The 16,318-nt window shown below is 44.6% G+C and overlaps 1 protein-coding gene across 4 annotated transcripts in view; it reads left to right on the forward strand.

Moving 5' to 3' along the window:
- Positions 1-16,318, forward strand: part of CACNA1E (calcium channel, voltage-dependent, R type, alpha 1E subunit) — a 564,119-nt gene that overhangs the window by 450,905 nt on the left and 96,896 nt on the right. For all 4 annotated transcript variants that reach the window (XM_006887740.1, XM_006887741.1, XM_006887738.1 and 1 more), the window contains 4 exons: positions 2,779-2,935; positions 4,101-4,230; positions 4,875-4,934; positions 5,675-5,781. In XM_006887740.1, the coding sequence (XP_006887802.1) occupies positions 2,779-2,935; positions 4,101-4,230; positions 4,875-4,934; positions 5,675-5,781 (454 nt within the window). The remainder of the gene's footprint in view (positions 1-2,778; positions 2,936-4,100; positions 4,231-4,874; positions 4,935-5,674; positions 5,782-16,318) is intronic.

A 16,318-nucleotide genomic window follows, 5' to 3' on the forward strand; every position in this document is an offset into this window, starting at 1 on the left:
AATCAATCCATCTCATAGAGGGTCTTCCCCTCCTGCGTTGTCCCTCAACCCTCCCAAGCATGATATCCCTCTCCAAGGACCCGTCCCTCCTGGCAACATGTCCTGGTTGTAGGTATTTATTAATTTTTGAATGAATATTTCCTGAATGACACAGCAATGTTTTGTCTATTTGCTGAACTGAACAACTTGGTGTTGCTATGATGGTGCTCACGGTTCCATAGGCTTGTCAAATACCATAATGATTACCCATTATGTACAGTGTTTGGATGATCTTCCAGACTGATTTATGGTAGGAAGCAGGAGTGGCATCCACTTCTTAAAACTAATACCTCTGGAAACTCCACAAACTCTCTAAACTCTTTAAATGTACAAAAATGATGGTAGTTATAGAACAAAGTTCTATACAGAAATTATGTTAGTTATCACCAGAGTTTAGATCTTTTGTGCAAAACTTACTCTCAGTTGTTTTCGACTTCATGACACTTAACCACTGCTAAGTGAAACTAGTGCTGTTTTATCTGGAGGAAAACTCTTCCATTTTGTGCATCACTCTTTGTCAATGTGCTTATGAAGTAACCTGGGTTTCTGTGATGCTGAACCTTGTGCCATTGTGGTATCAAATACCAGAATGGCTTCCCAGTGTGGGCAGTGTTTAGTGGAGTTCCCAGATGTAAAACAGGTTTGGAAGCAGGAGTGGCATCCACTTCCTAAACCACACGCCTCTGGAAACTGTGAATTTGGTGAAATGATGACAATTATGGAAAGACATTAGGTCTTTTGTTCATAAGAGTCACTGTGAGTTGTGCTTGACTCGACAGTAATCAACAATATAAACATCATATTCTTCTGAGTCTGGTTCTAGATCTCAGTCACAGAAGATTTTGGTCTTGGCTTGTTAGTCTAATTTTTTTTTTCTTTTTGTTGTGATTTGAGCAAAAGTTCATAAAATGTGCTGGTTTTCTATTCACCCATTCATACTCATTTTATGGCAGTAATTACAGTACTTGAGATGTCACCACACTTGAGCCATTTCTTACTTCCGACCTGTGATTCTCATTTCCATTAACCCTTCTATCTTGCCCTTCCTGCCTCCTGGGCTTTATCTCTGTGCCCTTTTGATCTTACATGATTATTATTCTAAGGAGTGAGTGCTTCCCAGATGTCATTGTTCACCTATCTGCTTTTGACTTAAACTTGAGTCATGGGGGTGGCTCCCAGTTTCCATCCAGGATTAAAGGGTAACTACAGGCCATAGTCTTGGGAGTTTCACCAGTCTCTATTGAACCAGTAAGCCTGGCCAGTTTTATGATTTTGAGTTCTGTTCTTGGCTTTCCACCCACTCTATGCAGGACTCTCTACTGGGATTCCTGTTAGAGTGGCCAGCAGGCTGGTGCCATCTAGTCCTTTAGGACCCAGGGTTGTGGTAGTTAAAGTTCACGTGGACAGCCTTTCAGCTCCTTGGATTGATTGTTTTTGTGCATTTTTTCTTTTCTTATTAGGAGACTTTTGGATACTTCTACCACTTACCCTTCAGAAAGACCTGGTCACAAAGGTGTTCTTATGACACTGTACAGTGAAAGCTGTGAAAACCACATCTCAAAGCCCTTACCCTGTTCATCTGAGTCTTGCCAGTTGTCCACTTTTGACAGAGTGGAAAACTTACCACTTCTCTGTCTTCATTATTAGAAAATATTTTCATTTTCCTTCCCTAACAAGCTTCTTTTTTACATGATCCAGCTTTCACAGGTTTTACCATTTCTGAGTTTCTGAGTAGAATTTTTCAGTGGGAAGAGGCTACTTGGTCCCTTGCCTCTTTTTTGTTGTCTCAGTGTCTCAGCCTTCTGCCAGCTTAACCCACACTGTTGATTTGAATATAGAAGCAGAGTAGTGGCCATTGATGAGTCCATGAGGCCTCTGGCTTTTTCATCACCCCTTTCCTAGAATGCAGTAAATGGCTCCAAAGTCACATGAATATTATATTCTCGTCTCTCCATTAGCTATGCCTGGGGAAAGCACAGCCAGAAAGGCAGGTGCAAGCAGAGTAATGGTTTCTTAAAATCTTCCATTGTAGTTTGATTTCCTTGATAGAATACAGGAGTTCTAGTCAGGAATCCATACTTGGTGTTCAAACCATATACTTTTGGGATTACAGCATGGCATCTTACCACTAGGCTACCAGAGTGCCCTTGACTTTAGTAAAGATACTTAAATTCTCTAAACTTCAGTTTCCCTTCTGTGTAAATGGAAATAATAATGCATATTGCCGAGAGTTGATATAAAAATTCAATTGAGGGGAAGGCCCTCTAGGAGGTAGATTGATTCAGTGACTGGGATAATCGGGATGGGTGTGTCAGAGACAGTGCGATCAGCACAGGATAGAGCAGGGTTTAGGGCTGTTGTACATAGGGTCGCTATGAGTCGCAAGCAACTCGATGACACATAACAACAACAACAACAACACAATATATACAAAGAATCTAGTATAAACTTCTAACTTTATCAGCTGCATGACAAAACCAGGAAAAGAGAACCCTTAATATTAAATATATAACTTAAAAGACCTTATATATAGCATTAAGCTGGTGACCAGGATAAGAGCAGAAAGGCTTAACTTGATGGGGTCTCCTGATTACTCACCCCAGTGTTAGCAAGGTCCCTTGCTAGGTCCATTCTGGTAGCCTCTCCCCATCGTCCCTACCCCATCCCCACTTGAAAATGACAGGTTCCATTCTTATCTGTAGCAGAGTTTCTGAAGATTTCAACATGTTCCTCTTGCAGTTAGTAACAAGACTGATGGCGAAGCTAGTCCACTGAAAGAGTCAGAGATCAAAGAGGATGAAGAGGAGGTAGAAAAGAAGCCGAAGAAGGAGAAGCGCGAGACGGGCAAAGCCATGGTGCCTCACAGCTCCATGTTCATCTTCAGCACCACCAACCCGTAAGACATAGCCCCTCACCTCCCATCCCCTCTTAGTGTCAGGTCAAACAGCAAGGTACTCCCCGAGCCCGGGGAAGGTGATGGGATAATGAGGAATGAGGACCAAGTCATCATCCTGAGCCTTCTCAGTCAAATACGACCAGACAGCTGAAGCATCCAGGAAGCCCAGTAGGTGAGGTGGGTCACAGGGTTTAATAGGCTCTAAGCTCTATGCCCATAGTCTGAAGAGTATCTTAAAGCAGAAAAGCGTGAGGAATACTCTGAGAAAAAGACCCCCTCATTTTTCCTTTGGCCAGCTTGTAGGATGAGGGAATAAGGAAATCTCCTGGAGAATGTTATCACTATAAATATTCTAGAGGTAGACAAAGGCGCAAATGTAGATTCTCCTGTGGAGATTCTTCCACTCCTCCTGTGGAGTGGAAGAGTGTTGATCTTGATTCCACTGTGCTACATGGGGATTTTGAAATGATCCTGTCCCTCAGAGTGGAGACAGGGTTGGCAAAGAAGAATCTAGAAGGTCAGAATCAGGAACTGTGGAAGGAAAGCAGCCTCCTGCCCTTGAGGTGAACGAGATATACGTGTAAACACCAGCTGTTGGGACTAGGAGGACAGGAAAGCTGTCAGTCACCAAGGTGTTGCAAGACTTTTGCAAGAAAAATATGCTCAGCCGTTAGTGGTAGAATGTAGTCTATAGAATATAGTTTCTTAAATCAGGCTCTTTGATACCTGAAAACCTGTTGCTACTTTCATCAGAAAGCTTAGAATCAAAGTCAATGTTTATTTGCATTTTGGTTCTTTATGATTTCCTTAGTATGTCCTAGTGCCCTCACTGACAGGAGAGGGGAGACACTGAGATACAGTGTGAGGGTCTCCCCATGTTGCCACCCTATGGAGCATGTCTAGTCTGATGCCTGTTCTGCCTGTGGCTCAGACATGCTTGCAGATAATGCATCTTGGCTTGTCTACTGCAGACTCTAACCAATCTGATTACCTTTCCCCACTGGGGCTTTAAATCAAGGGTGGTGCCTGAGAAATTAAATTGCTTTTCCTTGTGGCTTCTTCTGCAAAGGCTCGGCTATCTGGAAGAACCTGCTGTGGGTGGGGGTGGGGGCGAGTAAGAGGGATGGGAAGGAAGCAGGGCTCAGCAGGCGCACCCCTCCCGCAGGATCCGGAGGGCCTGCCACTACATCGTGAACCTGCGCTACTTCGAGATGTGCATCCTCCTGGTGATCGCAGCCAGCAGCATAGCCCTGGCGGCAGAGGACCCTGTTCTGACCAACTCCGAGCGCAACAAAGTGGGTGCCTGGGGCCATTTACCAGCCTCTGTAGTATCCCTGTCCCTCCCCTCCTCCAGCACCCCCCAGCCACACATTAGAAGAGGACTAAGATGAATGGGAAGAGAAGGTTAATGCTGAGGAGTAGTGAAGGATGGAGGAATTGCCCGTTTCTGCTCATTCACATCAGCACCCTGCAGTAGACGTCGATGTCCAGTCAAACGCACAGCCATGGGTGAAGCTGGGGAGCAGGAGCTCTACCACAGGGAGTGGAGACGTCTCCTGGAGGTCCCACAGGGTAGTCAGCAGAAGGGAGGTGTGGGGGTAGGACCTCCCAGGACTCCAGGTACTGAGCCAGAGCTGGATGAAGAGGCTTATGAGGCAATTCAGATAGAGGCAGTTTCATTGTCTGCAAGGGAGGGGAGGACAAGAACCAGCTGCTGGCTTGGGTCTCCCAGTGTGATCCATGCCCCTTTCCTTTCTGTGACCATCTAACAGACGGTAGGGGGTCATTAACACAAAGCCTTTGTTCTGGGGTAAATGGGTGGACTTGGGATGGGCTTGTATGAATGCATGTGTCTGTGGGCAGGTGGGCATGTATATAGGCGGGTGGCCACATGACCCTCTTTTTCTCTACCTGTATCTTTTTCTCCTGTATCTTATAGGTCCTGAGGTATTTTGACTATGTTTTCACTGGCGTGTTCACCTTTGAGATGGTCATAAAGGTAAAAAAAACCCCAAAAATAACCCAACAAAACCCTCCAGAGAAAGTGGGTGTCCCTAGGTTTGGATGGGTCACCTGTCTGATCCTCTAGTATAGAGACTTTGCCAAGTACTGTTACCTACTAACTGATGCCACAACCTCAGTAAGACCTCTGTTGACTTCCTTCTCTGACATCAGAATCCTGCCATACTCACTGGATAGCACATGACTGGATAGACATGTTTCTACTGGTACAGACTCATAGACAGAGTCTCAATAAAAGCCAAGTCTACTCAGAAGGTTAGTATAAGGTGCAGACAGGCCTGGGACTGTGTTCTGATACTGCCAAGTGTTTCTAGCTTTGAACCTGGTAGAATGCTGAAGCAAAAGACTGAGTAGAAAGATTAGCCTTCTAGAATTCTGTCTAGTCCCAGCCTTAATGCCCTTCTAGTAGACTCTGAGAGCACCACTCACCTGGAATCTACCCATCTGTAATATGAGAGATGGTTGGTGCTCTGAAATTGCAAATGAATGAAGGAACGTGGCTGGGTTCTGTGATAGCCAAGGAGTCTAATTAAGCCTTGGATGACACAGCTACCTGGAGACAGCCTGTTTGACAAATCTTCCCCCTTTTCAGGTCCTAGGATAGGGCTGTGGAGATTGTACCAGTTGAGGGATTGGTGTGATGGGCCCAGAGCTCAGCAGAATCACTGTCTGCACTTCCTGGACTCATCTATGTCTGTTCACATCTTTCTCTCATAGATGATAGACCAAGGCTTGATCCTGCAGGATGGGTCCTATTTCCGAGATCTGTGGAACATCCTGGACTTCGTGGTGGTGGTTGGTGCGTTGGTGGCCTTTGCTTTGGCGTAAGTGACTCTTTTCTTGTTCTGCTCCTCCCCTCTTCCTAGAGACTGAGTGTTTTGAGGGCTTCTCCCAAGCCACCATGAGTAAGAATGTACTCAGAGTGGTGCCAAAGAATGATACTCTGAAGCCTCGCTTCTGGTTACGTCCTCAGAGCCTTACAGCTCCAGCTCCTCAGCCCTAAATGGGAGGACTGAGGAAGGAGTTACAGGGAGAATGACGAGGAGGAAGTCAAAGGCCATGTTCATGTCTAGTTCATGGAGATGGGTATACATAGATGTTCCCCTTGTGGGGCAGCACCTCCAGAGGCTCAGAGAGTCTCAGGGGTAGCTGAGGCACCCTTTCATTTAGTGATTCTGTGAAACGGAGCCGCTTAGAAAAAAAGAAGGATCCTAGCCCTCCATGTTGTGACTGGGAGCTGGGGATTCTGCTGGAACCTTTTTCTGGCCAAATGTGTAATGGCTAGAAAAAAAAAATTACAGTTTTGGGGGCTGTAACTGTACTTTGTTCTATTGCCGGTGTAGCTTCACCCTCTTCTTAGGGTGGCACAGTGGAATCCCTGGTATGACTAATCCCACAAACTCTGAGGCATGTGGGAGCCATGTCTTCTAGCAGGATTCTATGTGATGGGGGAAGGAAAATATTTAGGAGCTTCTGCCATGGATGCCAACTGCAAAAGGGAAGACAAAATACCTCCTTCCCCAGGTCCAAGTAGTCAGAGATCATCTCCTTCTACCTTCTCCACAAGCACTGTCAATGTTTATCCCTTATTCATGGCAGCAGAAAAAAATGAGATGGATTGAGAGCTAGGCTAGATGTGTCCTCAGGCCCAGGGAAGATGACTGTCTGTTAGTAGGAGAGGAGAGGATCTTAAACGTTGTTAAAAGCCTAAATCTTCCCAGAAGCTGGAGATGGGCTTCTTCAGAGGAAAGCTGGTTTTGGTTTGAGTGTAGTGAGCTGGTTTGAGTGCAGTTTGTGGTTCTGAGCTTTGCTGACAAGTAGGATGACTCTAGGGCCCTTTGTTCCCATATGCACTTGTTTATTAAGCATGTCATGTGGAGCCACCTGGGCACCTCACAGAGAGGAAGCTTCCTATTAGACTTTACCGAGGAAATTTCACAAAGGCACAGTATTTTCCAAAGTCCAGGACTCTGCGTGGATTCTCACAGCAAGTTAAGAAGAAAAGCCACTCCGACTCCTGACAACGGGGCTGCTGACTCCTTTTTCTTCTTCCTAGAAAGAAGCAATTGTCTGCCTGTCCTAAGGGGGCCCACATTTTTTCTAAGAGATAAATGTTGCCCATGGCCTTGGGAAAAGTCAATTTTCTTTCCCATTTTACCAACTCATTTGTTTACATCATTCACAAGGTTGTTCTCTCTTTATTTGAGTTTTAGTAAAATGATTTTGCTCTGAAGAAATAACAGATGGGAAGAGAGAAGGATACAGGAAAGAGCCCACACGTCTTTAGAATGAGTAGCTCTCACTGGAGTGAAGGCCAAAGTGAAAGAACTTTGAAGCCAAGCACACCCTAGTTTGAATCCACATTTACCAGCACTGTATCAGTGAGCAAGCTATTAACTCTCTTAGCCTCAGTTTCTTTGTGTCTAAAATGGGTGCAATTAGTGTATGGACAGATTGAGTAAGCTGTAGAAGTTTCTGTATTATTTTCACTCAGATAATTCTTGTGTTATATGTTTTCTGTAACATGCACAGCCCAATTAAGTGTAAGTTTCCTGTATGAGTCATATGCAGAGAAGCCGTCCCCGTATCCTTCCATTCTCCTATCACTTTATGTAGTCTGAATATAAGATAGTGTATGTGTTAATATATGCAAATGGTTGATAACCCTAGACTGGTTTCCAAAAATTGCTTGTTTTATACACACACCCCAACACTCACATCCCATACCTCCTGTTTCCATGTGCAGGTCAACAGAGAGGTACATTTGGTGCCGGTTTGGGGAGGAGTTGCATTTCCGTGGAGGTCTGCCCCAGGTTCACAATCTGTTTCTCCTCATTGCCACAGCGATGATAATGTGATTATAGGGTTGTCATCTGTCTTTTTTCTTTTTGTGCCCCATGAAACATGGCAGTGGAGCCTTTGGTGCTGGTGGCTCCCTCTCAGAGCTGAAGCCTCTCTGTTAGTGCTCAGACCAGGTACAGTGCAGGGGGCACGGAGATCCCCTGGTTCTGGGGTCCACACGTATGTGATGGATCGAGATTTGCTTTGAGTGATGTCACTTCTTCATTCCTTTACAAAACGCGGATGGCATTGCTCCTCTCCCCCCACCTACTTTCTTTTTTGCTGTCACCCTTCCCTGCTTCTGCCAGGCACATCTCAGCTCCCTTTTCACCTGCTCATGAATCAAACTCACGTTGTCCCCTCCTCTGCTCTTTGTCCCATTTGCTGCAGTCCAGGTAATGCCTCTTGCTTATCTGCCTGTGCTACCTGACTCCACTGTTGGCCTTTCCTCATTAAGTACACCAGAGAATTCAGCTCTCCCATCACTTTGTCAAACTTAGCAAGAGTTTTCATTGCCAGAAAAGCAAAGGCTTTACCTGGGGCAGAGAATACACTGAAGTCCTCAAACCTGTGTCCCAGCTCAGAGCTCATTGTCAGGGACTCAGCCCTAGAGACTTAGGCCTTAGTCTGGGTCTCACTGGGCTCTTCAAGTCTCTCCCTCCTCATGATTCCCATTGCCATTATCATATCCAATGTGTTTCCCCACTGTGGATGCCCACCATTCAAATAACCTGACTCCTGTCACAGTCTCTTTTTCTTCTTCTTGAAATTGAATTGTGCCCTACTGGAGCTTCTGGGAAGGCTATCGATTAATCAATTTGAGCAACTGTTGGAGGTTTCCATGGTAGCATCTGTATATGGCTCACCAGAAATCAGAGGTCACTTCACATCTCCCGAGTCACTGCCAGCCAAAGCCTTCTCAGGACCCAGCCCAGTTCGCCAGAGCTGTCGCCCTCATCAAGGAGAGGCAGGGGCCTCTAGCTGAATTCTCAAAGAAAGGTGCTTTGTTCACCAAGTCCCCCTGCTGCAGAGGCCTGCACGGAGGTGATGCCCCTGCCATCATCATGTATGTTCTCTGCAAACTTATATGTCATTTGTGAAGTGGCTGGAGAGAAGCCTCTGTTCTCTATAGCTGCATCTATCACATAAAGGGATTCTTTATAATGTAAACCTGACAGATTCTGTTTTGGAATTTTATTGACTTTTGAGAGGGAAGACAATTTACTTTATCAGACTTTATATATCAGAAGATAAGAAAATAAATGAGGGAAATGCCTATTCTGTTCACTTTTACACTATAAAGCATTTATGAGAACACTCGGGCCTCCCCCTCAGTAGCGAGGTGGGCGGAGCCGCGGCAGAGGTTGGACACTGCTCTTTCCTACCCCATTGCCTTCAAAAACCCTCACTTTCTGGACCATGTGGAGATACAGAGTGTTCGCCAACTATCAATATCCCTTTCCTTCTTTGAGGTTTCAAGAAGTCTAGTGAGTGACTGAATCTGTGAAACCTTCCCTTTGATCTTTTTGCCCCCCTTTCTATAAGGGGGTGGGGGGAATATTTCTGCTTGATCCTTTACACTGAATGAGCAGGAACTACCTTCTCTGGTTCCATTATATCTGTTGTCTTGAGTTCTCAATCCTCAGTTGGCAGGCAGAGATGGCTACAGCCTTGGCATTTCTGGGTATGTGTACATAAGACACATTTTCTCTTTTGAGGGCACCTGCTTGTGTCTTTGAGGGACACATTCATTAACCTGTTGGCTCCTGCATAGTAAATATCTTGTTATCTGTGCCTCATGCTTCATTTATTCAGTGTTTAGTGAAGGGATCACACAGGCAAGTGGGCAAAGATAGGTTCTCAGAGAGGAGATGATGTAGTAGCTCTGTGTGTGTGTGTGTGTGTGTGTGTGTGTAAGTGTGTGTAAAAAGAAAAAGAGATTATACCTGTAATCCAACCCAGGGCACTCTCCCTCTACATTTTCATTGTGCTGTGTTACTTGGATAGAAGTCAGATGAAGTTGTTTTTAGGGAGTTGAGCTCCTAACACAAAGGTCATGCCTCTCTTGAGGGGTTCAAATCCACCAGTGACTCTGTAGGAAAGAGACGGACAGTCCTCTCTCATGTCAACCATGGGTCTGTTCCAGCTCAGAGGCAATGATGTTGAGTGTTCTCAAGGGAGTTTATTGTTGTTTTGTAATGTTAATTAGCTAGTTCAAGTCCTATAGGCAGGTGAGCTATTCTGGGTTGGATGGTAAGTGGTAAACTCACAGCTTTTAATTGCTTGTCAGCCCAGATAGTTTAATAGAAAGACAATGAGCATTTCCCCTCCCACCCCCTTCCCACTTAGGGCCTCCTATGGCCATAGCCCCAGGCAGAGTCACAAAGCTCTGGCAGCTGATGCCAAAGCTTCCCTTTCCTTTTGCCATCGTAGCAGTGCATGAGGTGAGGTCAGGACTCCCTGGCAGCGAGGGATCTGGATCACAGCCACACTTGGCCTCTCATTGCTCAGTCCTTAGCCAGAAAGGGAAAACATGAGGCAATCTGCCTCTTGAAGCCAGAAGGAATTGGAGTTCCCACATTAGCTTTTATTACAATCTTTTCATTGAAATATGTCACTTCCTGACATTTGACACCCTGCCCTATTCTCTTAAGACGGATAAGAGCTATTGAATGCATTCAGAAGCAGCCTCGACAGCAGAGCTGGTGCTAAAGTCATTCTGTGGCATACTCAGTTGCAGACAGTTTCAGAAACGGGCAGGCCCTATGGAGTCCCCGTGTAGCCTGCTGTAGTTCTGGTTTTACATTTGGGATTTGGGGCCCGACACTGCTGCAGACACGTAAAAAAGAATGAATGATTCGAAGGGAAAATCTCATACCTTCTCAAAATGCAGAACATATTCCCAGTAGGACAAGCATCCCACCATCCTCCTGGCTGGCCTTGCTCCTGGTCCACGTTGCCTGCCTACGTCTGAGGCCATCCTCCTCAATAGTACCCAGGGAACTTCTTTCTCAACAGCCCCTCTTCCTCAAGGACTGAAGGGGCGTCTCCCAAAGGAAGCTGAGACTATGCATTCATCTTGTAGAGGGACAAAAAAAATAGTGGACAAAGTCCTGCTTCATGCTGAGAAGACCCATTTACCACTGAGACAGGTCATCCAGTTCTGCTGTTCTGTGGAAGAGAATGAAGGATTAAAATTAAATTTAGCCGTCAAGTAGCCCATTAACTGTGGATTTAGGACACCATTTGAGAAGGAATTGGAAATTTCCAGCCGTGAGCAGATAAAGGATGCCGCTCCTTGACACCCTAGCTTAGTGTTGGAGTCATCGTAGGAGTGCCCAGGCTGGGTCGTCTCTGAAGGAGATTAATGTCCACAGACTCTTAGGATGCCCACTGCTCCGCTGCCATCCCAGTTGCCTTGAAAATGGGGTTTGAGAGGGAAAAGGTTGTATGCTGAAACAGATGAGATCCTAGCCTACCCTACCCATTCTTGACAGTAAGCATGTTTTTTATTTGTTTTTCTCTTCTGGTGAGCACTGGGAAATTTGTCTATTGCATCTGACACTGGAGCTGTTGAGTAACCTTGGGCACTTGAAGTGCTTTATCTGATGGAGATAATAGACATGGATGTCTAAGCATTTATCTTCAGCAGTAGCATAGAATTGGGAGTTGGTCAGAAATGGGATATCAGCCAGTGATCATAGAACCGAAAATATACATAACAGTCTAGTTAGGGAACACAGCCTCATCCACATTGTAACCAGCAAGTGAGCTTGACAAAGTGCATGGAATGGAAGACCTAGTTCTCCATAACTAGTAAGAACCTGTCACAAATAGGTTTGAAATTAAAGACTTAACAGTGGGTTTAACTTGGGTTAGAAGACCTCATGGTGGAAATCAGGAAGCATCATTCCACATCATGTGAGCTGTCAGCCATCTGTTTAATCCACAACTATTGGGGGACAGCCTAGCATTAGGAATTAGTCTCCTGTGGGGAAGTGTATTGGCTGGAATTCAGCCGCACCAAGGTCTTCTTAGAAAGATCAGCATGTGAGAGATCTTTGAGTATCTTCAGAATGGAAGGATTAAGAAGGAAGGAAAATCCAGCCACTATTCACAAGAACAGATAATAAATCACTAGGAACCAATAGATTCTTTGCAGTGTCCTTGGAAATGCTTTCAGTTTGAATTACAGCACTATACATTGCAAGGGGGGAAGTTTAAAATGCTCTGACGTGTGTTTGGGAGCTCCCTGAGGTCCATGTGCAGAAAGGAAAGGATGATGAACTGACCCTTAGCATAAAGTAAAGAAAGAAGGCAAAGGGCTGAATTCAGATCCTTCACCCGAGCAGGACTCCTGGACAGCTCCAGCCACGGAGACCAGCACTGCCAACGTAAAGGGGAGTGTCCTCCTCGTTCCCATGGGCCTTTAGAATGTTAGTACTTTCGCAGACCCTTGTTCATCACTTCATTTATCACTTTAGTCCTGTTTTAAAGGTGAGAAATGGATAGCCTGAGGTTCTAAATGACTAGCCCAAATACCAGTTAAGGGCTTTTTCCATGATATTAAACTCTTTTCTACCTCTGATATTCTAGTAAGTGCTAAACCATTAGCATCTGTAAACTCAGTGTTGTCTTGTTGCCAACAATCTCTCCCAGGCCTGCAAAGCCTAGAGACAGACAAGAACCATGAGCCCAATGGGAAAGACACCCTGGCCTCTTTTGCTGGCCTCTCTGTCATAGTGTTGTCTGTGTTTTTTTCTGTGAAGCTTCACAAACTCTAGAGATTAAAGGAACTAAATATTTGAACTCTGAAACAGCTGATTTCTTTTGCTGCTTTCTTCTCTGATTAAAACCCTCCAGTCATTCTCATTTGAAGAGACATTGGAACTGTGCTTTGTAATTGTGCAAGTCAGGCAAGTTTGAATATTAGCACTATTGTAGCCATAATTTCTCTGAACCTCTCTGTAAATGATAATTGTTGTTGTTGGTATGTGCCATCAAGTTGCCAGCGACCCATAGTAACCTATGTACAAATAGCTCTGAACCTTGCCCAATCCTGAGCCAATCTCATCATCTTCATATGACCTAATCCCATTTCTCCAGTCACTCATCCTTCTGTGCTGTCCCTCTACCCCTCCAAGCATGGTGTTCTCCTCCAAGGACTGGTTCTCCTGGTCACGTGCCCAAAATATTTGAGATGGAACTTTGAAGTAAATATCTTATAATGTTGTTTTTGTTATGTGATACCGAGTTGCCTATGATTCATAGTAACCCTATGTACAAGAGTTCTAAACCCTGCTCTGTCCTATGTGAATCTCACTGTCTCTGACACACCCACCCCAATTTTCCATTCACTGAATCAATCCATCTCATCAAGGGTCCTCCTTTCCTGTGCTGTCCCTCCACCCTCCCAAGCATGATGTCCCTCTCCAAGGACTGAACCCTCCCTCCTTTCAACATGTCCAAAGTATGTCAAACGAAGCTTCAGAATCTTGCCTCCAACAAGCAGCCGGGCTTCACCCTTTCCAAGATGAACCTGCTTGTTCTCCTAGCAGCCCATGGTATACTCAATACTCTTCTCCAACACCATAGCTCAAAGATACCAATTTTCCTTCTATCATCCCTCGTCATTGTCCACCTCTCTAATGCATAGCAAGTAATTACAAAGACCATGGCCTATAACTTTATAATTGTTGTTGCTGTTAAGTGTTGTCAAGTCGCAGGTGACTCATAGTGACCCTATGAAGGAGAGTCCTCAATGCTTGGGTGTCTTTCATCCTCTCTCCAGGTTCATAGGGTTTCTGGAGGCAAGCTATTATGGAAGTGGATGCCATTCCTCCTTCCACACTTGTTTTAATCAGGGAGCTCCACCCCACTTTCTGTCCACATTGGGTAGCCAATCATTAATGCATTTGACACATCAGTGTCCCGGAGTTCAGCCTCACAGCAACCAAAAGTGACCGCAGTACGGCAACTTGTACACCAGAGCCATATGACCTAGAGGAATGTCTGAACAAAAACAATGAGAGACAGGCCCGAGGGCCGCAGATTAAAAGTCGCCCACCTTTGACTTGGTAGCATCGCTTTCTGTCCACTGGGCCAGCTGATCTCTCTCTCTATGTTGATATTATTGTTGAGTCGCAGGCGACTCATAGCGAATTAAATTAAATAATATATGTTAGTGCCAAATATAGTACGAGGCACTTCCTTGGGTGGGGAATTTGTAGTCAGCATAGTTCATAGAGTTGTGCTGCTAATCCAGAGGCCAAGACTTTCTGGTAGTTTGAATACACCAGCAGTTTTGAGGGAGAAAGATGAACAAGCTCTTCCTATGCAATTTACAGCATTGGAAACTCAATGGAGGGTCAACTATGAGTTGGTTCTAAGTCAATAATGAGAGACTAACCTATCTTGAGAAGAATGGGAATCTCAGAACTCTTAATTATACTTAGGCAAATCCTACACTTGAACCAGGAAGCAGTTGTCAGAACAGAGCAAAGACACACTGCATGGTTCAAAATCAAAAAAGGTGTACATCAGGGATGCATCCTGTTTCCATACCTTTTCAGTCTATATGTGGAACTGATCACTTGGGAGTCTGGACTTTATGAGGAAAACTATGGCATCAGGATTAGAGGAAAACTCATCAACAATCTGCATTATACAGATGACACAACCTTTCTTGCTGAAATTGAGGAGGAACTGAGACATTTGCTACAGAATATCAAGGACCGCAGCCTTCAATATGGGTTGAAGCTCAACATCCAGAAAATACAGATTCTCACCACTGGACTGGTTTGCAACATCATCATAGACAGAGAAGAGACTGAGATTGTTAAAATCTTCAGTTTGCTTGCCTCCACAATCAACATTCTTGGTATCAGCAGCCAGGAAATCAAAAGATGGATTGCACTGGGAAAATCTGCTATCAGGGATCTCTTCGGGCTCCTGAAGAGCAATGATGTCAGTTTAGAGACTAAGGTGCACCCATGGTCTTCACAATTACTTGCTTTGCATTGGAGAACTGGACAATGAATAAGGATGATAGAAGAATTTATGCCTTTTAATTATAATGTTGAAGAATATTGAACATACCATGGACTGCCAAAAGAACAAAAAGGTCGGTCCTAGACAGAGTGAAACAAAATTTCTCCTTGGAAGCAAGGATTTTGAAGCTCCACCTCACATACTTTGAGTGTGTAGCCAGGAGAGACCAGTCCTTGAAGAAGAACATCATGCTTAGAAAGATGGAGGGACAGTGTAGGAGAGGGAGACCCCAGATGAGATAGATTGACAGAGTAACGGGGGTAAATGGGAGGAGGTGTGTTAGCAACAGTCAGATTGGCTCAGGAAAGGACAGGGTTCAGAGCTATTACACGTAGGGTCACTATGATTCACAAGCAACTCGACAATACATAACAACCAACACCTAAAGGTTGATGATTCAAACCCACCCTGAGAAAGAGGAGCTGGCAGTCAGCTTCCATAAAGATTACAGTCGAGAAAATCCTATAGAGCAGCTGTAGTCTATAATAATTCATGAGTCAGAAGCAACTCAAGGGCAATGCTGTTTGTGGTTGGTCCTGGTTAATAACACCCAACACTTAATATGTGTGTAATAAATAGTGCAGGTATGCCTTATTTTATTGTGCTTTGCTTCATTGCACTCTGCAGATAACTCTATGTTTTACAAATTGAAGGTTTGTGGTAACCCTGCATTGAACAAATCTGTTGGTACTAATTTTTTCAACAACATGTGCTTGCTTCATATCTCTGTGTCGCGTTTTGTTAATTATTATTGCAGTATTTCAGACTTTTCCATAATACTACTACACATTTAATAGTGTAAATATACATGTAGTTTTATATGCACTAGAAAATAAATATAGCTGTGTGGCTTATTTTATTGCAATATCCAACTTATCCTGACGGTCTAAAACTAAGCCCACAGTAACTCTGAGACTTGCCTGCAATTTGTTCTCCCCACCACCACCCCTTATTCACATCAAGTAGGAACCTACTCATAGCAGACTCCCCACTGTGTTTCTGAGGCTGTGCATCACATGAGAGGAGATTGTCCATTTTTATCCCAAGAAACTGCTGGCACATTTGAACTTCCAGAGAGACTCAGCCTTTGGGTTGGCAGCACACTTCCCTACAGACTACACCACCAGAACTCCCTCTGTAATTATCATTATCAACCAAACAATGGTCCAAGCATTTTAAGGAGGCATTCAGGACTTCTTATGGTAGGCCCTCCTCTTATCGTGCAGCAAGCCTGGGCTGTTCGCCATTCCTTCAGTGCAAGAGATCCCTTCAGGTCCTTGTGCTATCCCTCTCGGGTTCCTGGGGGAGGTCACAAAACCATGCCTTGAAAGGATGAATCTGCTATCCCCACTCCGCCTGTATGGAAAAGACTTGATTCATAGGAGAAAACTAGCTGAGAGTATGTCTTTTTTTTTTTTACATATTTTTAAATTTTATATTGATTAGCATACAAAATTCATATATATTATA

This window comes from Elephantulus edwardii, unplaced genomic scaffold, assembly GCF_000299155.1.
Source record: "Elephantulus edwardii isolate Elephantulus edwardi_28Jun2011 unplaced genomic scaffold, EleEdw1.0 scaffold00061, whole genome shotgun sequence".
Classification (NCBI taxonomy): Eukaryota; Metazoa; Chordata; class Mammalia; order Macroscelidea; family Macroscelididae; genus Elephantulus; species Elephantulus edwardii.